The following is a 25,070-nucleotide window of genomic DNA, read 5'->3' as shown; positions in this document are numbered from 1 at the left end:
GGAGCCTCCTTCCTCCTCTCTCTCTGCCTGTCTCTCTGGCTACTTGTGATCTCTGTCTGTCAAATAAATAAATAAAATCTTAAAAAAAAAAAAAAGAGGCAGATAAAGGGCCTGGGACGCTGATCCAGCTGGTTCTCTGCACAGGGAGCATCGGTGCTGAAGGTAGAGGCTGTGGATAGTGACAAAGGCATTAATGACCCGGTGACCTACAGCATTTCCAGTGAGAATGGGGGTGTCCCCAGGTGGAGGAAGGGATGGGGGCTCTGCCAGAGCCACTGGAAACAGCAGCTCCCACTGCCTCTCTCCAGACTCCACAATGCCCGGCTGGTTTGACATCGGGCCGAATGGGGTGATCAGGGTCACCGGTTCCCTGGACCGTGAGCAGCTGCTGGAGGAGAATGAGGAGGTGAAGGTGCAGGTCACGGTGAGTGAGGGGTCCACTGCCTCTTTTGTACCCGAACTTCAACTTCTGACCTTTGATCTCTGTTCTCTCTGAGCCTTGGTTCTTTTGACCTCTGCTTTCTGGCTTCTGCTCGGGTCCCAGGCCACAGAGATGCACCCCAACATCTATGGACAAAAGGCCAAGGTGAGCACATGGGTCACGCTGACAGTGACAGATGTCAATGACCACAAACCTGAGTTCTACAACTGCAGCCTCCCGGCCTGCACCTTCTCCCCCCAAGAGGCCCAAGTCAACTTCACTGGCTACGTGGATGAACATGCCTCCACCCGCATCCCCATCGACAGCCTCACCATGGTGGTCTACGACCCAGACAAGGTAGGGGCGCCCAGACAAGGGGTGGCTGGGTGAGGGTGATGGTGGGAGATGGCTAGGGGAGCTGGTGGGGAGTGATCCATAGAACAAGGTACCCAGATGCGAAGTGGGGAGGGGAGCGGAGGTGGGTGATGGTGGTGCTGGTCATGAGCGGCGGTAGGAAATCGGAGTTGTTCGGTGACATTTGGAAGTGTTGGGTGATGTTACACGGGTGTGTAGTTTTGTGCTCAGGGCAGTGCTAGGTGCTGCTGAGCAGAAAAGCAACACTGAGTGGAGGTTGATACTGGATGCTAGGTAATGTTGAGTGGCATTGAGGAGAGGGTGGTGATGGGTGCTTGGTGAAGTTGAGGGATGTTGGGGTACTGGATATTGGGGGATGTGGCAGTGTTGAACATAAAGTAGCCTGAGTGGGTGTGAAGTTGGAGGTGTATTCTTTTTTTTAATTTTTTATTTTTATTTATTTATTTTTAAAGATTTTATTTATTTTATTTGACAGATAGAGATCACAAGTAGGCAGAGAGGCAGGTAGAGAGAGAGAGAGAGAGAGAGAGGAGGAAGCAGGCTCCCCGCTGAGCAGAGAGCCCGATGTGGGGCTCGATCCCAGGACCCTGGGATCATGACCTGAGCCGAAGGCAGAGGCTTTAACCCACTGAGCCACCCAGGCGCCCCTGGAGGTGTATTCTTTTTTTTTTTTTTTTAAGATTTTATTCATTTATTTGACAGAGATCACAAGTAGGCAGAGAGGCAGGCAGAGAGAGGAGGGAGGAAACAGGCTCCCTGCCGAGCAGAGAGCTCGATGCGGGGCTCGATCCCAGGACCCTGAGATCATGACCCGAGCCAAAGGCAAAGGCTTTAACCCACTGAGCCACCCAGGCGCCCCTGCAGGTGTATTCTTAAGTGGACATTGATACTGAGTGATGGGCAGTCTGGGTGGTATTGAACAATGACTACCTATGGACAATGTTTGGTAGTATTTGGTGATACTGAGTTGGTACAAAATGTGGGTGGAGGAGGTGCTGGGTGGTGGTAGGTGGGGGGGTGTGTTGAGTTGGTGGTTGGCGTTGAGTGGAGTGGAAAGGGTGTGGAATGGAGGGTGATGTGGGTAATGGTGTGACTTTGGATGTTGCTGGTGGTTGGTGTTGATATGGGTGGCAGACTGTGTTGAGTGGGGGTTGGTGAAGACTCAGGAATGTCTTCTGGGAGTGAGGGGAATGTGTCCAGGCTCTGTCTTTCCAGCCCAAACCAGGAGCCCAGTCACCTGCAGACAACTTCTAACAAGCCCACCTTTTCAGGGAACAGTGAGCAGCCCGGCTTCCCCAGGGTCCTCTTGCCGTAGTCTCTTGAGAGCCTCCCCTCATGGGACTTCAGAGGCAGGGCCTCCTGACACAGGCACCTACAGCCAGGATTAGGGGCAAGGGGCAGGGCGGTGCGTTGCAGGGGTTGGGGTCTCTACCATACCTTAAGCCCATCTCCACAGGGCAGCAATGGCACCTTCCTGCTATCTGTGGGGGGCCCTGATGCTGAAGCCTTCAGCGTCTCCCCCGAGCGGGCAGCAGGCTCCACGGACGTGCAGGTGTTGGTGAGAGCCCCTGCACTGGTGGACTACGAGGAGAAGACAGTGATGCTGGTGCAGGTGAGGGATGCTCTAGGCCAGCAGGGAGCCCGGCCTATGGGCCCTCTGGTCCCCACACTACTGATTCTTCCTCTATCCTCAGGTCGTGGCTACTGACTCAGTCAGTGGGAACACCTCTGTCGCCCTGGTGACCATCCATCTTAGAGATATTAATGACCACCAGCCCACATTCCCCTACAGCTTTTACAACCTCAGTATCTGGGAGCACAGTGCAGACGGCACTGTGGTCACCAACAACATCCATGTGAGTGAGGGAGACCCTGTGGGGCTGGGCTCGGCGAGACATGGAGAAACACAGACTGGGGACCTGCCCTAGTCTCTCTATCATCTGATGTCCTCAGGCTCAAGCCAGCATGCACGCGTGTGTGTGTGGGGGTGTCTATTTGTGAATCAGAGTGTGTCGGGCGTTCTCCCTTTGTGACAGGAAGCAGTACAGCCCTGTCCCCTTCGATCGCTTGGCTGGCAGCGAGTACCATCATTTCCAAACCGTGTCCCATTGTCTAACTCTCTGCCCCACAGGCCTTTGACCCTGACACAGGAGAGGGGGGCCGCATTACCTACAGCCTGCTTCCAGGGAACGGGTAAGGTCCCAGGGTGGGCGGGGGGTGGGTGGTGTGCAGGCAGTTGAGCGGGGCCCGGGCCTGCTTCGCTGCCTTGCTGTGGGGTTAGGGTGCAGGCAAACTCTGGGACACCCAGTTCCATTTCAATTTCAGATAAACAACGGATAATTTGTTTAGTATAAGTGGATGGCAAATATCGCAGGGGACATACTACAATATTTTTCACAGTTTATCTGAGATTCTAACTTTAGTGGACATCCCGTATTTTTGTTGGCTCCCTCTGGCCACGCTGCACAGGGCAGACATCTTTGAGGTGGACCCAGACTCAGGCACAGTGACAGTGAGGAACGGCGAGGCGTTGGACCGAGAGAAGCAGGCCGAGTACTACCTGACATTGCAGGCCATGGATGGCGGGAACTTGTCGGCCTCCACTACGCTGCACATTGTCCTGCTGGACATCAATGACAACCGGCCTGTGGTCAGCGGCTCCTACAACATCTTTGTCCAGGAGGAGGAGGGCGATGTCTTTGTGACCATCCAGGTGCGGATAGGACAGGGACGGGGAACTGAGCCGGGCTCTGTGATCATGGCGGCCCTGCTTTGGAATCTGGGCTCTCCTCTGTGGTTCCTGAGAAAGTTAATCCATCTCTCGGGGCCTCTGTCTCCTCTTTGGAAAATGAGGACAATCATGGTCCTTGTTCCCAGGGTCACTGGGGAATCATGAGATAATACATGTAAAGTGTTCAGCACAAAGCCCAGCACAGAGCACGCCCTCAAAAACATATTGGCCCTTTTAATTCCAGCCCCTGTCTCATTCCAGAAAGAATTTGAGGTGACTTTGATTAAAAAGTCAGGTAAAAAAAATGGGATAAATAAGGAAAAAGAGAAAATGAGAGTGGTGTTGCTACTGGGCACAAAAGTGAAGTTAGAACCGAGAACCATGCCATTGCCAGGAGGGCAGCTGAACATTCAGTTCTGAGATTCCTGGTGGCCTGTGCAAAAAGGGAAATATCAGCGGCCAGGTTCAGAGTCTATGAGATAAAAACCCACAGTTGGCTCCAAAGACATATCAGAGACACGCGTCTCCCAGAGTCATCTGAAAAGGGGGCCTTGGAAGAAGTGGGAAAGAAACCAGGTGCTCAGAATGACAATCACGTGGCCACAGAGCACTCTCCCACTCCTGGGGCTGTGAGGTTTCCAGAGCACATTCCCATCCCTGGTGTCTTGACTGACGTGGGAAGTAGATGCTCTGATGGTCCCCAGGTCACAGAAGGGGAACCCCAAGGCTTAGAGAAGTTCAGTGACTTTTTTGGGTGGCATAGCCAATAGGTGGCAGCCCTGAAACCAGAGCCCAGAACTTTCTGCCAGGGAAACCTGGGCCTTTGCTTCTTGCTCCTCTGGTCTGTGGGTTCCTTGGGGCAGGAGCATTTCAGATCTGCTGCTGTAACTAAAAGGAGCCCTGCGACGCGCTTGGTGAATTAACTGGCCTGAATTCAAAGTGCTAAGAGGGGAAAAGACAGGATCAGGCTACTGGAAAAACCATCTCTGGCTGTCTGTAGGGGAGGCATTTAATAAACAAGATCCCAAAGGAACTGAGATGAAAGAATGGGGGGGGTGGGAAGGGAGGAAGGGAAAAGGCTAGGTTCCAAGTCAGAGTAGCCCAGCTCTGGATTCAAAGCCATGTTTGCCGAAGAACCTGCTATGCACTAGGCTCTCTGCTGGGCCCCAGTCCTCTGAGACGAATCCACCATAATGCCTGCCACACAGGACTCTCAGGGGAAGAGCGCTGGAGAATCACCCAGGGGTGTCACTTGTGTTGTGCTGAAGATAGCTCAGGGGACGTGGAGGCCCAGGGGAATCACCAGCCTGGCCCGGAGTCAGGCAGAGGGGCGTAGAGGGGAAGGCCTATGCAAAGGCCCGGGAGCATGATGGAACCTCTGTAGTCTTCATGCTGGGTCACCCCAAAGGCAAACCGACACACGTTCAAGATGCTGGCAGGACAAGAACACACACACACACAGGAGTTGGGTGAAGATTCAACTGTTTTAAACAAAGCAGCACTGAAGTAGTCATTGTGGGAAAATCAGAATCTTGTTGGACATCACCCCAGTTTACACTTGTTTGCTTTTGACTTTTGAGTATCTATGATATGCTGCCCCACGCCTCCTGTCCACTAGGACCTCAGCTCCCTATGGGCACTGTCTTGATCACGGCTCTAGTGTCTAGAACGGGGCCGGGCACCTGGGAGTGTGCAGTAAAGGTCTGTGGGATCGAGGAACGAGCTCAGGGCTGAAGACCTCAGAATCCTGCAAGCTGTTGATCTGACCCTCCTTGATGGGACACTGAGGCCAAGAAATGAGGCCGTGTCCCACCGGCATTAGGCCTGGGTACTGCCCTTGTGGGCCGGTGTTGGAGGGGGAGGCCAGGCTGCAGGGGAGGTGCTGGGGAGCTGGGAAGCCCCAATAACTGATGCTGGATGCTGGTTCTCGCGTAGGCTTGGGACGACGACCAGCCCGACAACAACAACAGCCGTCTACATTTCAGCCTGCTGCCCGGCGCCTACAGCCATAACTTCTCGGTGGACCCCGATAAAGGGATCCTCAGAAACCTGGGGCCCCTGGACCGAGAGGCCATCGAACCTGCCCTGGGGGGCCGAATCGTGCTGACTGTGCTTGTGTCTGACTGCGGCGAGCCGGTCCTCAGCACCGAAGTCAACGTCACCATCAATGTGGAGGTGAGGCCTGGCTTAGCTGCAGGCAGGATGCCAGGATGGGCCCCGTGTTGGGGAGCTCCCAGCAGGCGGCCGGCACCCCCACACCTCCAGCTGAGTCACATTTCTGCCCTTTGTGGTAGGGTGGGCAAGAGAGTTCTGGAAGCAGGCCGCCCGGATTAGGATTCTGGCTCTGTTGTGGGGCTTTAGGCAATCACTCAGCCTCCCTGTGCCCTCAAGTTCCTCATCTGTAAAATGATGACAAAAATGCCAGAAAGTGAGTTAATGAGTGGAAGGTGCTTTGCAGAGCGCCGGACCCAGAGGAGGTCCTCAGTGTTTCCAGTTGCCCCCGAATTCCATGGTTTTACTCTCCCCAGTTTGGGTCACTTGCGGTCAACAGCGTTCTGGGAACAGATGATCCCCCTTATGACGTATCAGGTCATCACAAGGTCGGGAGCCTAGTGATGTTACCACGCCCACGTGGTCCACCTCTCTTCATGTATGGGGGCATGTCATCATCTCACATCAGCACGACAAGTATGATGAGTGCAGGACAATCGCATATTTTGAGAGAGGAGAGAGAGAGACCACATTTACACTGACTGCTATCACAGTATATTGTTACCATTGTTCTATTTAGTATTAGTTATTGTTGATCTCTTCTTATGCCTAATTTGTAAATTAAACTTTATCACGGGTATGTTTGCTCAGGAAAAAACATAGCGCATACAGGGCTCGGTACCAGGTTCCAGGCATCCGCTGGGGGTCTTGGAACGTTTCTCCCACAGATAAGGCAGGAACTATTTACTCTGTTGGTTCTAGCTATAATTCAGGAAGTTCTACTGAAACTCTCCTATCGCCTCACCACCATTCACAGGCAAAGAGAAGGGGTGAAAATCAGCATTTACAGGGTTTACTGCACACCTGGCCCTGCAAAATGGAGATGGTGATTCCCATTTTATTGATTGAGAAACTGAGGCACGGAGGGTGAGAGTCTTGCCTAGAGCCACAGAATGGGGTTTTGAACCCAGTCTGTCTGGTTCTTAGGCTGCCACCAGCCCACAGGGCACCTTCCTCTAAAGTGTTGTAACAAATGTGTGCCTCTCCAATGTCTATGATGTGGATGGCGCCCCCTAGGCCTGTGCAATGCACAGCAGCCTGCACCACCCCACAGGGCAGCCCTGTGTGCCACTGGGTTGGGATGTGCTGCTTCCCTGCAAGGATAGAGGGAGACCTCAGGGAAAATGGAGAAACAGAGCCGAATTAGGCCTTGTCAGCTTGTTCCGCTGTCCTCGAGGTGAAGTAGACCATGAAGAAGGAAGAAAGCAGGACCGCATTTAGTGAGTGAGTAGGTCCTTTCACACCCACAGACTCGTCTTCACAACCACCCCTAGAGTGGGGACCACGACCCCATCTTGCAGATGAAGACACTGAGACTCAGAGGAGTCAAGTCACATGTGAGGCAGAGGTGGGACTGGATTTGCCACAGCTCGCCCACCCCTGTGACTTAGGAAGCTGCTGGCTGCGTGCACTGAGCCAGACATGTCATTCTGGAAAATTGCCAGCAGAAAACACACCTAGTTAAGGAGGAGACAGCTTTGTTTTCATAGATGTCTGTTGAACGCTTACTTAGAAAAAGCTGAAGGCAAAAGCAGATACCTGTGTGCTGCCCCGGGGAAGGGCAGGAAAAGCCAAGGGCACCTGCGGCACATGTTAGTATTTGGGGAGGAAGCAGCAGGTGGAGGTGGCTCTGTGCGGGGACAACAGTGCCAGTCTCTATAGGTGTAGGTGGCCAGGGCCGGAGAGGGTAGGCAAGAATGGAAAACAGTGGGCGTCTAAGGCCAGGACCAGGCCTGAGCCTTGGCAGGTTCCTGGAGCTCAGCTCTGCCTGAGCACAGAGCAAGGGTCCTGGGGTTGGCTGAGCGCAGGAGGGACAGGCAAAATGAGGGAAAGCCTGGGCCGTGGGCCTTTGTGGAAACAGTGAGACCAACACAATAAACCCAAGACATGGTGAGTCAAGCTGGGCCAGACGGGGACACTGAAAGGAGCTCAACTCCCCTTCTGGAAAGCAGAGTCTGAGATGGCTCTGAGTCATGGACAGAGAAGCGGGGAGGAGTGGGGCCTCCCTAAAAGTGTCTAACCAATTCCAGAGGTCCTGCCACAGGCCTGTGAGCCCCAGGTGTGTGCCCTGGGCTCGTTCTGTCCTCTCAGAGGCACTTTTCTCACCAGTGAAGTGCAGAGATGCTGACAGAGAGTCTGTGCTTTGGGTCAGAGGAAACATGAGCTTCTCAGACTGGCTCTGGGGAGACCGAACTGTGGGGGCTCCTGAGGTTCGTGTGCTCAGAATTTCCTCTGCCTGCAGGACATCAATGACAACCTGCCCATCTTCAACCAGTCCATCTACTCCTTCTCAGTGAAGGAGAGGGACCCAGGTAAGTCCTCTCTGGGTCAGGCTGGGGGCTGGGGCAGGGGCCAGGTGAGGTGTCGGATCCCTCCCAGGGGCACTTGAGGGAGGTGAGGGCAGGGGAAGCCTCCGATGGCTGCACCCGGGGTCCCTGTGCAGTCTGCCCTCATCCACAGGCGAGCTGGTGGGTGTGGTGACTGCCTGGGATGCGGATCAGACGGAAGCCAACAACCGCATCAGCTTCGTCCTGTCAGGGAGCGGCGCCAACAACTTCGTACTGCGTGGCTTGGTGCTGGGGTCTGGGTGGGCTGAGGGCCGCCTCTGGCTGCCCTCAGATGTGAGCCTGGACTATGAGACACAGGCCTCCTACAATCTGACTGTGAGTGCTGAGAACCCGGACCCCCAGGGGAGAGAGGCCACAGCAGAAGTCTCTGTGGCCGTGGAGGATGTGAACGATGAGCCCCCCACTCTGGACCCAGCCTCACTCCGGGGCATCCGGGTCTCTGAGAATGGCTCACAGCATGGCCTGGTGGCCCAGGTGGTGGCCTGGGACGTGGATACCTTGTCCCAGCTGGAGATACAACTTGTGAACGTCGTCTGTACCAAGGCCGGGGTCAACGTGGGCAGCCTGTGCCGTGGCTGGTTCTCCATGCTGGCCAACGGCTCAGTGTTCATCAGTCAGAGTGAGGCCATTGACTATGAGTCCTGTGACCTGGTCACGCTGGTTGTGCGGGCCTGGGATATCACCACGGATCCCCGCTTCCTGGCCTACAGTGACAATGGTGAGGCAGCCCAGCCTGCTGGGCTCAGGAGGCTGCTGCACAGGGACCAGGACACATGTAAAGCGTTTAGCATGGTGCCTGGCCCAGAGCCACTTGTGAGGCAGGGTGAAGGGGAGGGGGGAGGGCAGCCATCACTGTGCTCGTAGCCCACCTCTGACTGTGGTCGCTAGAAGAACCGCACTAACAGCTAGCCTACTCTGAGACCGTCCTGCCACTGAGAGCTGTGCCAGGCACCATAAAAGTCCTCCTGTGTGTCCTTCCCACACTACTGGTAGGCTAGGTGATCCCTGTCCAATTTTACAGATGAGGAAACTGAGGCACACAGTGCCAGTAACCTAGCTTACACAGCTAACAAGTAACAGGTGGGACATTCCCCGGCCGGGCTCAGTCCTTGCCGGATGACCTTGGACAAGTGCTCCCCTCTCTGAGGTATGGGGAGGATACTTCCTGCCACAAAGGCCAGAGGAAACTGAGTGGGCACCCCTGGGCAGGAGCAGGGGATGGGTGGTGCATGGGAGATGCGCGGGAGGGAGGCAGCAGGGAGCATGGCTGAGGCCCAGGCCTTCTGGGTCAGGCCTTGGCCTAGAGGCCGGAACCAGCCAAACTTGTTCCTGTAGGAAGCCTTGCCATCACCATCGAGGACATGAATGACAACGCCCCCTATTTTCTGCCTGAAAATAAGACTTTCGGTAAGCGGCCAGCCTTTCCCTCCATACTCTGCCAGGATTTCCTTCAGGCAGCTCCCATAGGCCCTCTTCCATCCCCAAGTTGGCCCGTGGAGAGAAAGGAAGGCCTCCAATCCCACCTCTCCCCCAAGGTTTCAAGAGGTGGGGAGATCTGCCCCAACTCATAATATTGGACCCCGGGCCAGGCCCTCCCTTCTGGGCCTCAGTTTCCTCATCTGCACAATGGGAGGTGGATGAGTTGCTAACTGATGACACAGAGGCTGTTGTAATGGGGGTTTTGATGGTAGAGAGGTTGAGGAAAGATTTGGGGGGATTGCATCCTGAGCTGGGCTTATGATCAGCACTCAGCCGGGTGGGCGCTGGCCTGGACCCCACTGACCCTTTCTCATCCACACTTGTAGTTATCATCCCAGAACTTGTGGTCCCCAACCAGCAGGTGGCTTCTGTCCAGGTAAGCCCTTGGCTCCTGCCTCTGTCCATCACGTTAGCCCCAGGAGACACAGGACGAAGGCCTTCAGGCCTTTTGGCTGCCCCCAGACTGTTTTAACACAAGAAAGGAAATTTATTGGCTCCAACATATCGAAAGAGAACCCCAGAATGGAGATGAACACTTGCCTAATTGGTAGGATTTAAACTCCATTAATTATCATTTTGTTGTCATAAAAAATTCATGATCATAAAAACTATTTGCAGGCTAGATTTTTTTTTCACTATGCCACAATTCTTGAGTCATACAGACAAATCATAACAGCTGTAAATTAAATGAGTTCCTTGCAGATAAATAATTTCCAGAGTGAAATTATAAAAATACTTCTGTGTATTTTTATACACGGGACGTGGGACGTGGGTGTGCTTGTTAGAGGGCGCTGGGTGTGCCACATGGGCGAGCGAGGCCTCCCACACAGGCCAGGAACCTGGCTCTGGTGTGCCCTTTAACTGACTTGGGTAGCTATCTACCTTTCTGGGGCTCAGTTTCCCTCCTGGAAGAAGCTGGCAGTTCCTGGCAGTGATGTGTGGGGGCGAAGAGGTTGGGTGGTATGTGTGTGCCCCCCCTTTGGTGGGGAAAGAGGCCAGCCTTCCCCACTTCACGCTGAGTCCTCACCGCAGTTTCCTCTCATAAAATAGGGATACTAATTCTCTCTCCAGGTTCTTTCAAGCCCTAAAGAGTCTTCCAATCTTCAGCCAATTACATTCCAATGTCATGAGAGGCCATAGCTTGGAGCCCTTTTCTTTAAATTGACTCTTTTTTTGGAAACTTAAACACCAGCTTTGGTCTCAATCTGAACAGTAGACTCACAGGTCTGTGTGTTGGCTCTACGTATCTCTAAAAGGCACTAGAATGAATAAGAACGTTTGTGCCCCCCCCCCCCGCCAATTATTTCATGGTCTGCTAAGGGAATTTGTATTCATGTCAGTAAACACTGAAATGAAGGATTTAAGGGAAGGTGCACACAGTAGGTGTTCAGGAAATGTGTGTGTGTGTGTGTGTGTGTGTGTGTGTGTGTGTGTGTGGCTTTGGGTTGGGGCAAAGCAGGACAGGGTTTCCACATGGGACAGACTTGGACAGCAACCTGTTGAGTTAGAGGGCCAGAAGCAGGGACTTGTCCAAACCTGGATTTGCAGAGCAAGCATACTGTTTAAAGTGTTTGCTTAGTTGGAGTGGCCTGGAGGAGGCTGATAGAAATACTGGGACCAGCCCAGGCCATCTCACCTGCTGATTCCTGCTGGGGGTGAAGGGTTGTCTGGCCTGGCCCCTATGTGTTGTCCATTCTTTCTTCCAGGCCAGAGACAATGACTCAGGGAATAACGGGGCCATCCTCTTCTCTATCCTCCAAGTGGATTTCATCGCCAAGGATGGGGCCACGACCCCTTTCCAGGGCTACTTCAGGGTCACTACCTCCTTGGAGGCGGACATGTTCATTGGCAACATTGAGTAACTGTGGGCAGCCCCTGGATGGGGGGGAGTCAACTGGGGCTCAAGACAGTGACTTCCAGAGGACTCCAGTTTGGGTTCCAAGACTGAGCCATGCTCATCTACCTTCAATAGGCTGGTGACCAACCTTGATTCCACTCTCCAAGGCACCTACCAAGTGACAGTCCAGGCCCAGGACAAACCTTCAGTGGGTCCTGCTCAGGAAGCTAAAATCACCCTGAATGTGAGTATTGGGTCCTGCCTCTAGCCCCCAGTACCCTCTGCCAGCTCCTGGGTCCCTTGTGCCTCATCTTCCCCATACCTTCCTCCTGTAGCTCTTCACTGTGGACCAAAGTTATCGTGTCAGGTTGCAGTTCTCCATGAACAAGGAGGAGGTGGGCGCCAACATGGAGAAGATTATCGCGTAGGTTTGGGATGCTTAGAGGGGGCTGTGGGGAAGAACAGGGCCTGAGAGTCTGATCCCTGACAAGACCTGGACAGAATGTAGGTCAAACCTGTCCCTGGCCTACACTTGATTTTGTCCCTGTCTTTGATCTGTACCTGTACCTGCATTTCCTCTCTCAATGCTCCTAGAAGCATAGGGTTGGCTGGGGAGAGAGAGGCCTAAATAGGACCATCATGTGTGGTTGTGAAGGCTGTGCACTGCACAGGGGCATTCTGCTTGCTAAGTCATAAGCCCAACCCCAGAGGAAGGGGCTGCTCTGTCTAATCTGCACAGAGGTGCTACCTGAGTAGCCAATGAAGCTGTCCAGAGGAGGTGTCCCTTTCTAATTCACACAATTCCTAATTCCCCTGGCAGAGTCCTGGCCACAGACCCGGTCTAAGGCTCCTACCCTAAGCCTCAGTGACATCTGCCCCCTTTGCAGGGCTCTCGCTCAGGCCACCAGGACTACTGTCTATGTTGTGAGCATTCAGGACATGGAATCCACAGCTCGGTGAGTGCCCACAGGCTCAGTGGTTGGAGTGAAGATGAGAAGCAGCAGCATGAGGGGCCTGCTGGGTGGTTCCAGATGGTTTACTCTTTACGCCCACCCCATTCCAGGGCCCGGGGCCGTTCCTACCTTGATGCCTATTTTGTCTTCTCGAATGGGACAGCCCTGACCCTTGATGAGCTGAGTGTGTGAGTGGGGCTCTCCTTGGGTGGGCAGGAGGGTGAGCAAAACCCTGGGGGATGCCGACATCCCTTGGGTCTGAGTGGGACTCTGTGGACAGGATGATCCGGAATGACCAGGACTCACTGATGCAGCTGCTGCAGCTGGGGCTGGTGGTACTGGTGAGTGTCAGCGCAGGAGAGCTGATGAGGGGAGCAGGGAGAGGGAAGGTCCACCCACAACCTCCCTCACACCTCTTCTCCAGGGCTCCCAGGAGAGCCAGGAGTCAGACCTGCCAAAGTTGCTCATCAGTGTCATCATAGGATTGGGAGTGGCTTTGCTGCTGGTCATCGTGATCATGACCATGGCCTTCGTGTGTATCCGGAAGAGGTACTGCTCCCATCAGCCCCCATGTCTCCAGCCCTACCTTTCCCACCCTTTGAGACATCTGGTGGGTAGAGAAAGCTTGGCTTTAGACATCCGGTATATCTGTATTTAGTCCCCTGAAACCTGTCGTGACCACTCAGATAGGTCAACTCCCCTCCCTGAGCCTCGGTTTCCTTTGTAGAATGAGCACAACACTAGATTCCTCAAGGTGCACAAGGATGCAACGTGCATCCTGCAAGCAGGAAAATGCTAGTCTTTTCATAAATGCTGCCTCTTTTTCCTTTTGCAATATGTTTGGGGCCAGCAGCCACATCTGGATTTGACTCCAGGCCTTGCCACTGGCCAGCCCTTGATGAGTCCTTTCCTTTCCCTGGCTCTTACTTGTGCCCTCGGTATCATGGTTCTAACCCTCTGACCTGCCAGGGTTGTTGTGAAGCCACACTCTCAGTACCTGCACTGGGCACACAGTGGGCATGCAGGCAAAGTAGTGACTCTCCCAGCCCCTGGCTCTCCACAGCTACCACCGGAAGCTTCGGGCTGTGAAGGCTGCTAAGGAGGCCCGAAAGACAGCAGCAGGGGTGGTGCCCTTGGCCTCTGCCATCCCTGGGACGAACATGTACACCACTGAGCGGTGAGCGGGGGTCAGAGAGTGGGTAAGAAGCTCCATGGGGAGTCTGAGGTTCACAACTGCTTGAATAAGCCTTCTCTCCAGGGCCAACCCTATGCTGGACCTCCCCACCAAGGACCTCAACTTCAATTCCCAATCCTCCTCCAGTGACCTAGACCACATGAGGTGAGCAGAGACCCTCACAGCCATGCTGGTCAGTGATGGAGATGGTGGTGGTGGTGGTGGTGGTGGTGGTGGTGGTGACGACGGTGGCGGTGTTGGTGACAGTGGTGATGGTGGTGGTGATGGTGATGGTGGTGGTGGTGGTGGTGGTGATGGAGGTGATTGTGGTGGAGGTGACGGAGGTGGTGGTGGTGATGGTAGCGTTGGTGGTGGAGGTGATGGTGATGGTGGTGCTGGTGGTGTGGTGGTGTTGGTAGTGGAGGTGATGGTAATGGTGGAGGTGGAGGTGATGGTGGTGGAGATGGAGATGGTCGCGTGGTGATGGTGGTGGAGGCGATGGTGGTTCTTGGCCATGGACAGGGAAGACTGGGGCTACTGACTGAGCTCCATCGTCTCTCCCACAGTCTCAATTCCCTGGATGACAACTCTGTCGACCTGGAAAAGGACAAGGAGATAATCAAGGCAAGCTGGGGGATGAGCTGGTGCCTGGGGCTTCTTGATGTGGGGTCCTTCTCTGAAGGCGTGGGGTTCGGGATAGAGCTGAAGGACCTGCTGCTGACATGCATGTCTCCACACCAGGCCCTGGGAAGCCCACAGACTTGGATGGGACCCAACCCTTGCTCTTCTACTGGTTCACTGAGGCTTGAGGTGGGTGGCTTCCCTCTGGTTCTGTTTTCTCTTCTGTAAATGGAGATTGGAACACTAAACATGCAGGGCTTTTTGAGAGTGAAGTTAGAGCAGGTATGAGAATCACCTGGTATGAAGCAAGAGCTAAAAAATCTGGTTCCTTCTGTTTATACCTTTGTATGAAAGCTGGCGGGGTACAGGGAAGAAATCCAGAGGTGGACATAGACTAGTAAAGGAGAGAAGGGAGGCTCAAATAAATAGCGGTGCTGTTATTTGTTGAGTAGGGGAGATGGTTCAATTAGATCAACAGTTCGCACAGCCTGGGCTGCTAACTAGAATCGCATGGGGAACTCTTTAGAAATGCCGATGTGGTGTCACAGCCTGGAGATTTTGATCCAACGGATGGGGATCCAACATGCTTCAGTGTGTCGTTAAAGCTCTTGAAGTTCTAATGTGCAGGATAGAGAACCAGGGAGGAGATCAGCAGGTGGGGTGTGTGGGGGGGGGTTGTTGCACAGGGATCTGGCTGTAGCAGGGAGGCCACCAAATGGGCCCCCAAAGATGGAGGTCACGGATGGCAATCCGGGCGGCCAGGCAGTGCTGAAGGCCTTGGGGTGGACGGTTCATCTCTGGTTGAAGATGGTTTGGGGCCAAAACTTCAATGAATATGTCTGGGGGGAACTGAGGAAGAAGAGAACAGTCTTGTGGGTGAGAACTCGTGGCCAGGTTGGTGGCCCCTGGTGGAGGCCAAGGCTGACCCCTACAGGGGAGTGGCATTGGGGGTTCCTGGTGGGGCTGGACTTGTGGGCTGTGAGGGGCAGGGAGCCTGAGAGATGAGTCTAGAGAAGGGGAGAGGCTGGGACACTGAGAGCCTTCAAAAACCAGAGAAGAGCCAAGACTGTCCTAAAATGACAGAGGTTGTTATAACTCAGAGAAGCCGCCCAGACTCTACCGTCTATCCTTCAACAGCGGGTGGGTGCTGCAGTCTCTGGGTGAGGAACACAGGTGGGACCTTTTTCTGAGGATCTCTTGGTGCTCTAACTCACCCAAAACCTCCGCAAATATTTGTGTGGAAGGTCTGAGAGAACTGAGAGGTGATCTAATGCAACCTTCACAAGCAACCAAGGCCAGAAGGCTCTGGGGGCTGACCTGCCTGAGGTCAGAAAGCTTGCAAGGCAAGGGCAGACCAGAACTCAGGTCTCCTGTCTCCAAGGACAGTTTGAATTTTCCTAGGCTGCACTGCACTAATGGCTCCCACTGGGGGTCTACGGTGAGGACTCGGGGGAGCCCTGTTTAGTCGTTCCTGGGGCCCCTCGGATGTTCCACTGTTTACCAGGGACTGGAAAAGCCCTAGTCCAGAAAAAGCCCGTGGAATGCCCAGGGGAGAATGGTAGTAGGGGCTCTGCCCCCAGAGGTGTCTCTGTGTTGGCGGAGCTGAGCCTGGGGGAGGCTCCACAGGAGGGTGCCCTTGTGAGGAGGTTTGAGTATGTGGCAAGTTGCAAGGGAAGGGGGAAGAGGAAAGGCAGGGAGATGAGCGTGTGCTGTGATGAGCTGCAGGTGGGACCCTGGGTGTGACGTGGTCCTTTGAGGGTGGCACAGGGAGATGCCAGATTCAACCAGGGGCAGCAACGGACAGTCTTTAGGGCCAAAAAGACCCAGTGATCCAAACCCTGCTCTGCCTCTTCCTGGCCATGAGAGCCCTCTGAGCCTCGGTTTCCACATCTGTAAAGTGGGGTACAGGATCCCTGCCTCAGGGGTCTCCTGTGGGTACTTCAGGTCATGGACTTCGCCCAGCACAGTGCTGGCCTTGGGGTACAGGTGGCAGGAACTGGATTGGACTGACTCCTTGGCACAGGACACTGAGCCTGCTATTATTCAGGACTGAGAACAACACCGAAGTCCTGCTGTGTCCGTGGGTCAGGCAAAGGCCAGAGGAGACTTCCCCCCTCAGCTCCGCCCCTTCACCTGTTCACCTGAGCCCGTCTGCACCACTAGTGTTCATGGTCACCTCTGGGACACAGCCAAGAAACAGGCCCCAGGAAGAGCATGTGGGACTGCAGTTAAGCAGCCATCTGTCATGGGTTGAAGAGTCCCTTACGGACTGGGAAAATCACCCCATCTCTGCCCTTCACACCTTTCCTCCTTCTCCCCACAGAAGGAACCCCTACACAGTCCGATGGAGCTAGATACAGAGCCTCTGGGCATGGTGCTGTCAGGAAGGAAGACGGACAGAGGTGGACAGCAGGAGCTGTCCTTCACCAATGCTGGCCTGGACACCACAGACCTGTGATGTCCCTGCCACAGGCACCTTGCTGCAGAGCCCCACATGGTGATCTACCTCGGAAGTCTTGTCACCCCAAACCACACCTACCCCTCTCTGAATGCATTAATATATCATGCTACTCTGTCCCCTTCTACTTGTAGGCAATCACACCTGCCAAGATTTGGGGGACAATTTTATTACCAATGTATATTGTGACAGTTTGTAGCCAAAAACTGTGGCTGGAGGGGTGGGGACAGGGGTATTGAGTGGTCACAAGGGACTCGTGGGGCTCACAACACACAGGGACGAGGGAGAGAGGGTAGCCTTTAAAGGAGGACTGTGGTTATAAAGTGAGCTCTCTGTCCTGCCCCCAATACCCAAGACCAGCTGCCAGGCTGCCTGGGACCCAAGACCTTCCATGAGCTTCTGACTGTGATTCCCAGACCTGTCTGAGACTCTCCTTTCAACTGTGCCCCCCGGGCATTCCTGCAGCTGCCTTCCCGCTGTCAGGAATTGTGAACAGTGTCCAGGGAGAGGGAGGATGGATAGGGCTGGGGACTGGGCCAGATGAGGGGGAGACAGGATTTGGGGATGACTACCAGCATGCAAGACATGCCCGGGCCATGGGGGCCAGCCCACTGCATGGACACACACACTCTTCCAGGGGCCCCATATTTGGAGCCTTGTGCACTCAGGGGTCTCACACACCAATCCTTGCATACTTGGAGCTTTTGTACATAGTCTCTCCAGTTCTGGGGACCTGGTGGCCACTGAAGACTTAAGCCTACCAGTCTGGACATCCCAGGAGCCTGCCTCAGCTCTCAGGGCTGGGCCTGCTGAGCAGATCCCCGAGTTGTGACAGGGAGGGAGGGAGCGATGAGGGCTGGAAGGGAACAGGGAGGGTGTCAGGGCTGGGTTCGTGGTCCCATGACCATGAGGGGGCCAGGTAGAGAGGGTTCATTGGTGAGTTTGGCAGGGGAAGAGGCTGGAAAGAAGAGGATGAGAAGGCCCTAGAGGCTGCCCACCTCTCAGGGGGGCCTCCCGCCCGTCGAGGGGGATCCCTTCTAGGATCTTGGAGTCAAGAAGGGGGCCTGAAAAGGTTGGAAACCCGGGCGTACAAAAGGGGAGCAGATCACTCCGCCGTGGGTCCGGCTCGGGAGCAGCACCTGGGCCGGCGCACACTCTGCAGCAGTGCTCGGAAGAGGCCAGGCGAGCGCTTGGCGGGACCCTCGGGGGGCGCAGCGCGCACCGAGCCTGCACGGCCAGGGCCCGGGCGGGCGGCGGGCGGCGGCGCGGGCGCCCCTTGGCGGCCGTGCTCCTCGATCTGTCGCTCCAGATGCTTCTGGATGGCCATGCCCAAGACCTCCACCTCCATGGCGGCGCCGTACACCTCCCACGTCATGCCCTTTTCGTCCCAGCTCACGTCGCGCACCGGCTCGGCCGCCTCCTGGGGCGCCACGGCGGCCGCCAGCGCGGAGCCGGGCCGCACCCGCACTTCGGGGAAGGCGGGCGGCGCTGCCGGCGGCACAGCCGCCTGCGGCGTCATGGGCCCCGTGGCCACGGAGCGCGTCTCGGCGGCGCCCAGCGACACCTGCAGGCCCGCGTCCCGGCGCGAGGGTGGCCTGGGCGCGGGGCTGGGCGCGCGAGGCGCCGCCTGGAAGCTGAAGGCCGGGCCGCCCGCGCCGTCCTGCGGAGACATGGGGCTCACGGCCACCGACACGCAGGCCTGCGCTCCCGCCTGCGTCCCCGCGTCCTCGCGCGGTGGGGCGCTCGCCTCCCACGAAGGCGCCTTAGTGAAGTTGTCGCGAGTCCGTGGCCCGGGCGGGGGCCCTATGGCCTCCGGGCCGGGGCTTCTCTCGGCCCCAGCGGCCACCAGGTCTTTCTGGCCTAGGCCAGAGGCCTCTGCGCTGGGCTCTGGCACTGGCTCCAAGAGGCCTCCGCCATCCCGGCCATTCCCGGTGCCCGCGGGAGAAGGGCCTGGGCCGCAGGGTTTGCCATCTGACTGCTTGGAGGAGGAGGAGGCCTCTGCCTTCTCCACAGTCAGGGGACCCAACTTCCCGGAAGAGGGGGACTCTGCCTTTCTTGAAGGCACGGCCTCAGCCTTCCCTGGAATCAAAGGCCCCACCTTCCCAGAGGCAATAGGGTCTACGTTTCCTGAGGCTGCCGGCTCCCCTTTCTCCAAGGCCAGTGGCTTCTCCTTCCGCAGAGGTGCAGTCTCTGCCCTTCCCGATGAAGCAGGGCCCTCCTGCCCAAAGGGCTTTGTTTCTGCTTTGCCCTCAGACTTGGGTTCTGCCTTCCCTGAGACCCTGGGATCCACCTTTGCGGAGTTCATAGGATTCCCCTTCTCTGGAGGCAAAGGATCCATCTTTCCCTCTGGGACAGCTTCTCCTTTTCCCAAGGGTGCCGGGGCTGTTTTTTCTAGAGTCACGGGGGCGACTTTTCCAGAAGACACAGAGTCTACTTCTCCAGGGGGAACACTTTCTGTCTTTCCTCTGCTCACAGTGTCTGTCTTGCCCAAGGCCATGGCATCAGCCTTCCCCGAGGCTGTGGGACCCACCATTCCAGAGCCCATAGGACCTGCCTTCTCTGAGGACAGCGGCTCTGTTTTCCTCTCAGTCACTGTCTCAGCTTTGACAGAGGATGAGGGTCCCACTGTCCCCAAGAATTTGGGATTCCCTGGACCTGAGGGCTCAGGGTCTAACCTTCCTTTCAATTCAGGATTCGCTTTTCCAGAAGATGATGTTTTTGTATTTCCCACAGAAATGGGATCTACCTTGGTGGAGGGCACTGGGTCCTCCTTTCGTGATGAGACAGTTTCTGTCACCTGCCCGGGAGACACGGGCTCTGGCTTTCCGGAGGACACCAGATCCACCTTTCCCAAAGACACCAGACCCACCTTGCCTGAAGACACAGGATCCACATTTTTCAAAGGTGTGGGCTCCATCTTTCCTGAAAGTACAGCGTCCACCTGCCCAGCAGACATGGTTTTTGTCACGCTCATCGACATGGGGTCTCCCTTTCCCAAGGAGGCAGGCTCCATCTTCCCCAGGAACTGAGGGTCCTCTTTTGTCAAGGACCCAGTTTCTGCACTTCCAGCAGATAGAGAATCTGTCATCCCCAAGTGAGTAGGCTCCATCCTTCCCGAGGACCCCAGAGCCACTATTCCCGGAGACATGGGCCCAGTTTTGCCTGATGGCCCTGGAGTCAGTGTTGCCAAGGAGGCAGGATCTAACTTTCCTGCAGTTGCAGAATCTGTATTTTCCAAGGATCCAGGATCCATCTTTCCTGAGGGCCCAGGAGCTCTCTCTCCCAAGGACACAAGGTCTCCCTTTCCCACAGATGCTGGAGCCACCTCTTCTGAGGCCACAGGAAGCTCTTTTCCTGAGCACCAGGGCTCCTCCTTTCTTGGGAACCCAGGATCCGATGTGGCAGAGGATACAGGGGCCTCCATCCCTGGGGACACTGGTTCCGCCTTGTCAGAGCACATGGGATCTACCTTCCCTAAGGATCCAGGATCCTCCTTTCTTGGGGCCACAGGATCCATCCTTCCAGAAGCCACAGGATCCCCTTTTCCCAAGACTGCAGGCTCTGTCTTTACCATAAACATAGGATCTGCGGTTCTCAAGGACCCATCAGCTTCCTTTCCTATGGAAGTGGAATCTGCCTGCTTTGAAGACTTGGACTCCATCTTCTCTGAAAACAAAGGATTTCTGTTCTCCAAGGATGAGGGATCAGTTTTCACTGAGGACACAGGCTCTGGCTTCTCAGAGAAGGTGGCTTCTGGTGTCCCTGAGATCAAGGCTCCATGTGCCCCCAGTGTCTCTTTGCTGGCTGCCTCTTGGGGAAGGGTGCAGGCCAAGCTCCGGCCAGGGCCCTCAGAACAAGAGGCCCCTTCCCCAGCCCCACTGGAGCTGCTGTGTCTAGAGTCCATGCCTGGGCTTGGGGCAGGGTTGTGCCTAGGGGGTGCAGGGCTGGCCTTCTGCTGGGAGGGGCAGCAGTCCCTCATGGCTGGGTTCCCAGCCCCCAGGCTCCCATCCTGTGGGCAGCAGAGGGCTGTGGGCTGAGGTGCTGGGGGGCTGGAGTTCTTCCAAAGAAGCTGGAGCCAGGTTGGGTCTTCAGCACTGCCCAACTGCCCTCCTAACCATACTTGTGCCCCAGGCTTCTATCTGGTTCTGAAATACAAAGAAAACAGACTCAGACTCAGGGAAGACCCAGTGAGGAGGAGCCTCTATCTGCTCCCTCCCACCCTTCTCCTAGCAGCTGGGCCTCCTCCCTGGGTTCTCTGCCCGCATCTGGTCCTCTTCTGTTCCCCACATCACTCCCCTGCTTCTCTGCTCCCAGTGGCCCTCTGGATAAAGGTCAAACTTCCTAAAATGGCATTCAAGTCCCTTCACAACTTGGCCACAGTGTAACTTCTTTCCTTTTTAAAAAAATTTGTTTATTTAAGAGAGAGAGGGAGACAGAACATGGAGGGGAGCAGAGGGAGAGGGAGAGAGAGAGAGAGCCTCACACAGACTCTGCACTGAGCTAGGAGCCTGATGGGGGGCTCAATCCCATGACCCTGAGATCACGACCTGAGCTGACACCAAGTGTCGGACGCTTAACGGACGGCGCCACCCAGGAGCCCTCATGGTCTGACTTTTCAACTTCATCAATCATCACCTCATGCAGCATACACCCTTTGTCTTCCTTGTCAGCCCACCCCATTCGGCATGCTACTCTGCAGTTACGCTTTTGTCTTCTAGGACACAGGTCACAAACTCTGATGCCATAGGGGCCAGGAGGGTAATTTATTTTTTTTTTAAAGATTTTATTTATTTATTTGACAGAGATCACAAGTAGGCAGAAAGGCAGGCAGAGAGGAGGAAGCAGGCTCTTTGCAGAGCAGAGAGCCCTATGTGGGGCTCGATCCCAGGACTCTGGGATCATGACCTGAGCCGAAGGCAGAGGCTTTAACCCACTGAGCCACCCAGGCACCCCCAGGAGGGTAATTTAAATGAGGGAACCAGGCTGGGTAGAGAACAATAGGGAGTGGCAGGGAAAGTTTGCAAAGCAGAGAGGGTATGCCCTAAGGTGAGCCACTCCTCCGCTAGCCAAGCACTGTTCTGGACAGATTCATCCCGGTAGTATCAGTGAGTAGCAGGAGATCCAGAACTTTAATGTAACATATCCTAATTCAAGATCAAAAAAGAAAAACACCATGTGGGTCAAATAAAATATATCTGTGGACTGCAGTTTTGGTCTGTGCAGGCCCTGGGAAGATGTGGATGATTTATAGTCGGGAAGGGACATAGTCTGAAATGTGGGATTTCAAAGACCGCTCTGGGATGGTGTGGAGGCGGGAGGAGAGGGGCTAGCCAACCATTCTTTAATCTCTCCTTCTTCCAATTCTTCCTTCATTCACCCAGCCCTTCTCTGCAATAATCTAGATGAGAGCTGGCACAGTAAAGGTCCCCGAGATGAGAGTTGGCAGAACTGAGAGATCCTAGGGAAAACCGACAGGAGCCAGCCGGCTGCAGAGGGTGTCAGTAGGGGTGGCCTGTGGGATTCTGGCCAGGGTTGGGGGTGGGGGTGAGGCAGGAAATCTAGGGAAATGGGAAGCTGTGTTTTAGACAAGCTGAGTGTGCAGTGTCTGGTGAACATCGGGGAGAGGGGCTGGCAGGCAGCTGGATCTGCGAGCAACTTCGTCCCACTACACACTGGCAGCCAGAGTGAGCAGCGCGCTGGATTCCCCCCAAACCTGCTCTACCCACCCTCCTTCCCAAAGCCATCTCACTAGTGCTCAGGCCGAAAGCCCTAGAATCACCCTTGACTTTTCTTGCACACCCCATGTCCCATCCATCAGCAAAACATAACAGATCTCCCTTCAAAATACAGCCGGAACCGGGTCACTCTCCTGAGCTGAACTAGGACTATCTCCCTCCTGGCTTATCCTGGCTTTTTCCTTCAACCCATACGGTTCATCCTCAACACAGCAGCTGGAAGGATTTTAGTAAGACCCAAGGTAGCCCATCTCTCCTCTGCTCAGAGCCATGCAGTAGCTCCTCATGCCATGCCAAGTAAAAGTAAACTCCTTACATGTCCCTGTACCTTCTGGCCCCATCACTGATCTTGGCCTTGTCTCCTACCACTTTCGATTATGCTGCTTCAGTCACACTGGCTGCCTTGCTGATCCTTGGATGCACGCTGCCCTGGGGCTTTTGCACTGGCTCTTTCCTCTGCTTGGAATGCTTACCCTCCTAAAATCTGCATGGTCTGCTCCCTGACCCATCCTCCCCAGCACTGGTTGGCACTCTCCATTCCCCCTGCCTTGCTCAGCTTTTTTTCATAGAACCCGTCACCAGTGATATATTACATGCCATTATTTATTGCACATGGTTTGTCTCTCCCATTAGACTGTCAGCTCCAGCAGGATGGGAACTTTGTAGTATTTACTTATATACCCTCAGGGTTGAGAACAATGACTGGCATATAGTAAGTAAGTAGCCCCCTAGACATATTTGTTAAATGAGTGACTGAATGATCTTTTTAAGATGTTGGTCTACCATGCCCCTCTCTGTCTCCAACTCCTCCTTGCTCTTGCTAGGGAAGTAAATTAGCTGTAATCATTTTGGAAAGACATTTGTCAGTTCCTATAGAAGTTTACAATACACTTGGCATTTAGATCAGCAAGCCCACCTCCAGGAACGGTCTTGAAGATGGATGGATGGTGCACCAAGGGTGCACGAGAACATGGCTGGTGATGAGAAAAAAAACAGGAAGCCAGTTCCTTAAATATGGGACTGCCTCACGGAATCCCCCCCCCCCCCCACACAGCTGTCAGAAAGTGTAGAGTGATAAGGAATGATGCCTAAGATAAATTAAGTGAAAAAAGCCAGGGCTGGTGGGATTCCATGCATGCAGACAAGAAAAAAGGACAGATACACATATATGGGTTTATTTATGAAGAGAAAATTTCTGGAAGGAAACCCATAAAACTTAGTAGCAATTGCCTCTGGGAAGTGAGACCAGGGATCTGGAGGTAGAAGAGACGTTTTTTTTTGTTTTTTTTTTTTTGTATGCCCCTTTGCAATGCATGAAATTGTGGTTATGTGTGCATATATTACTTTTTTTTTTTAATGGGGGGTGGGGGAGAAACCTTAATGACTCCCTATTGCCTTTAGGGTCAAGTCCAATCCTATCATGTGTTCCCAAGCCCCTGTGTACTCACTTACCCGCTAAGCTTTACCTTTCAGTACGCATTCCTCAAAGTAGGTACAAACATGCACACACGTGTGGGCACACACAGGTGTCCCATGCGTGATAACTTCTCTGGGCTCATCCGTGGCTTCACAGTTTCTCTCACCTTAGCCTCTAAACAGTTGCCTGACTCCCATTAAACCTTCAGGTCCCAGTTCAAATGTCTCCTGCTCCAGTGAGCTTTCTTTACCCACCAGATTCCTAGGAGTTCCTATGGCCTCTTGTTCTTCCCCTAACTAAACACATGTCACTCTGCCCTTTAGACCTCCAGGTCCCTACCTAGACCTTGAGTCACTGGATGGAGATTGAGCTGATACTATTCACCACTGTGTCTCCCAGGCTTTGGGCTTATGGGACTGGGGCGGATGGGGGTCATCACCAATATGGGGACACTAGAGTTGGAGCAGTCTACCCCTTGCAGAGGGCAATGGGGCACCTGGCTTTGGAAATTGAGCCGAGGGACTTGTGGGACTATGGGGGTGGGGGGCAGCTGATTTACACACCTTGCTGAAGAAGACTCCTCTGAGGAGCCAGCATCTGAGGCAGCCGTGAAAAGGCCAGAGTGGCTGGAGTGAGGTGAGAAGGGGAGAGAGAGGAGGCATTTCCCCACTTAGCAGTTCTATGAGCTGAGACAAGTCTCTTCTCACTGGGGACCCTGAGAAAGCCGCCCCTGCTCCCACGAGGCTGCTGTGAGGATTAGAGAAGATGAGGGGTGTGGGGGGCTCTGCTCGCTTTAGGGCTGGGCTGTGTACATGGAAGGCCTGTTTTTATCTACTCAAGCCTGTCAGAGCCCAGCTGTGCTCCCCGGAGGGGGCAGGGGACAGACAGCCTGCAGCAGAGGTGCAAACTGGCAGAATCTAGCCCTCAGACCTGCTTGTTTGACCCAGAGTGCTAAAAGGAAATTTTTAAAGGCGTTAACCGATCAACATTTAAAAATTCAAAGATTTCATGTGAAAATCAGATTTCCAGATTCTCTTGGAAAACTAAAATTTGGCAATCTGAGCATGCTTCCTGCGTGGCAACAGTCAGCAGGAGCCAAGCAGTGGCTGCCTTCTTGGATGGGGGTGTACTCCCCAATTAGCCCCAATCTCCACACCTCCCTATGTGTCCTGGACACCAGGGCAGACTTCACGTTGCTCTCGTTGACTGACTCATTTTTCTTATAGCCAGCCCCTCCTGTAGGCATCCGC

General features: G+C 54.6%; 2 protein-coding genes across 2 annotated transcripts in view; one reads left to right on the top strand and one right to left on the bottom strand.

Moving 5' to 3' along the window:
- The window catches only part of CDHR2 (cadherin related family member 2), a gene marked incomplete at its 5' end in the record, with an annotated part of 44,417 nt that extends 27,577 nt beyond the window's left edge, over positions 1-16,840 (top strand). The window contains 24 exons of the mRNA XM_080804364.1: positions 145-220; positions 309-424; positions 545-778; positions 2,253-2,408; positions 2,491-2,652; positions 2,928-2,989; positions 3,266-3,509; positions 5,463-5,702; positions 8,041-8,110; positions 8,259-8,864; positions 9,482-9,553; positions 9,952-10,001; positions 11,332-11,483; positions 11,598-11,706; positions 11,798-11,886; positions 12,350-12,418; positions 12,526-12,603; positions 12,696-12,756; positions 12,840-12,964; positions 13,479-13,592; positions 13,674-13,754; positions 14,156-14,213; positions 14,331-14,399; positions 16,534-16,840. Of these exons, the coding sequence (XP_080660490.1) occupies positions 145-220; positions 309-424; positions 545-778; positions 2,253-2,408; positions 2,491-2,652; positions 2,928-2,989; positions 3,266-3,509; positions 5,463-5,702; positions 8,041-8,110; positions 8,259-8,864; positions 9,482-9,553; positions 9,952-10,001; positions 11,332-11,483; positions 11,598-11,706; positions 11,798-11,886; positions 12,350-12,418; positions 12,526-12,603; positions 12,696-12,756; positions 12,840-12,964; positions 13,479-13,592; positions 13,674-13,754; positions 14,156-14,213; positions 14,331-14,399; positions 16,534-16,668 (3,228 nt within the window). The 3' untranslated portion in view covers positions 16,669-16,840. The remainder of the gene's footprint in view (positions 1-144; positions 221-308; positions 425-544; positions 779-2,252; positions 2,409-2,490; positions 2,653-2,927; positions 2,990-3,265; positions 3,510-5,462; positions 5,703-8,040; positions 8,111-8,258; positions 8,865-9,481; positions 9,554-9,951; positions 10,002-11,331; positions 11,484-11,597; positions 11,707-11,797; positions 11,887-12,349; positions 12,419-12,525; positions 12,604-12,695; positions 12,757-12,839; positions 12,965-13,478; positions 13,593-13,673; positions 13,755-14,155; positions 14,214-14,330; positions 14,400-16,533) is intronic.
- Positions 16,841-17,773: 933 nt separating this feature from the next.
- GPRIN1 (G protein regulated inducer of neurite outgrowth 1) lies at positions 17,774-20,647 on the bottom strand (the record flags this gene model as incomplete). The annotated part of the gene is made up of 1 exon (XM_080804298.1): positions 17,774-20,647. The coding sequence occupies one exon, from the start codon at positions 20,645-20,647 to the stop codon at positions 17,774-17,776; it is 2,874 nt and encodes a 957-aa protein (XP_080660424.1).
- Between the last annotated feature and the right edge of the window lie 4,423 nt (positions 20,648-25,070).

This window comes from Martes martes (genome assembly GCF_963455335.1).
Source record: "Martes martes genome assembly, chromosome: 5".
NCBI classification, from domain to species: domain Eukaryota; kingdom Metazoa; phylum Chordata; class Mammalia; order Carnivora; family Mustelidae; genus Martes; species Martes martes.
Note: the sequence above shows the minus strand (reverse complement) of the source record. Positions and strands in the feature narration are given on the sequence as shown.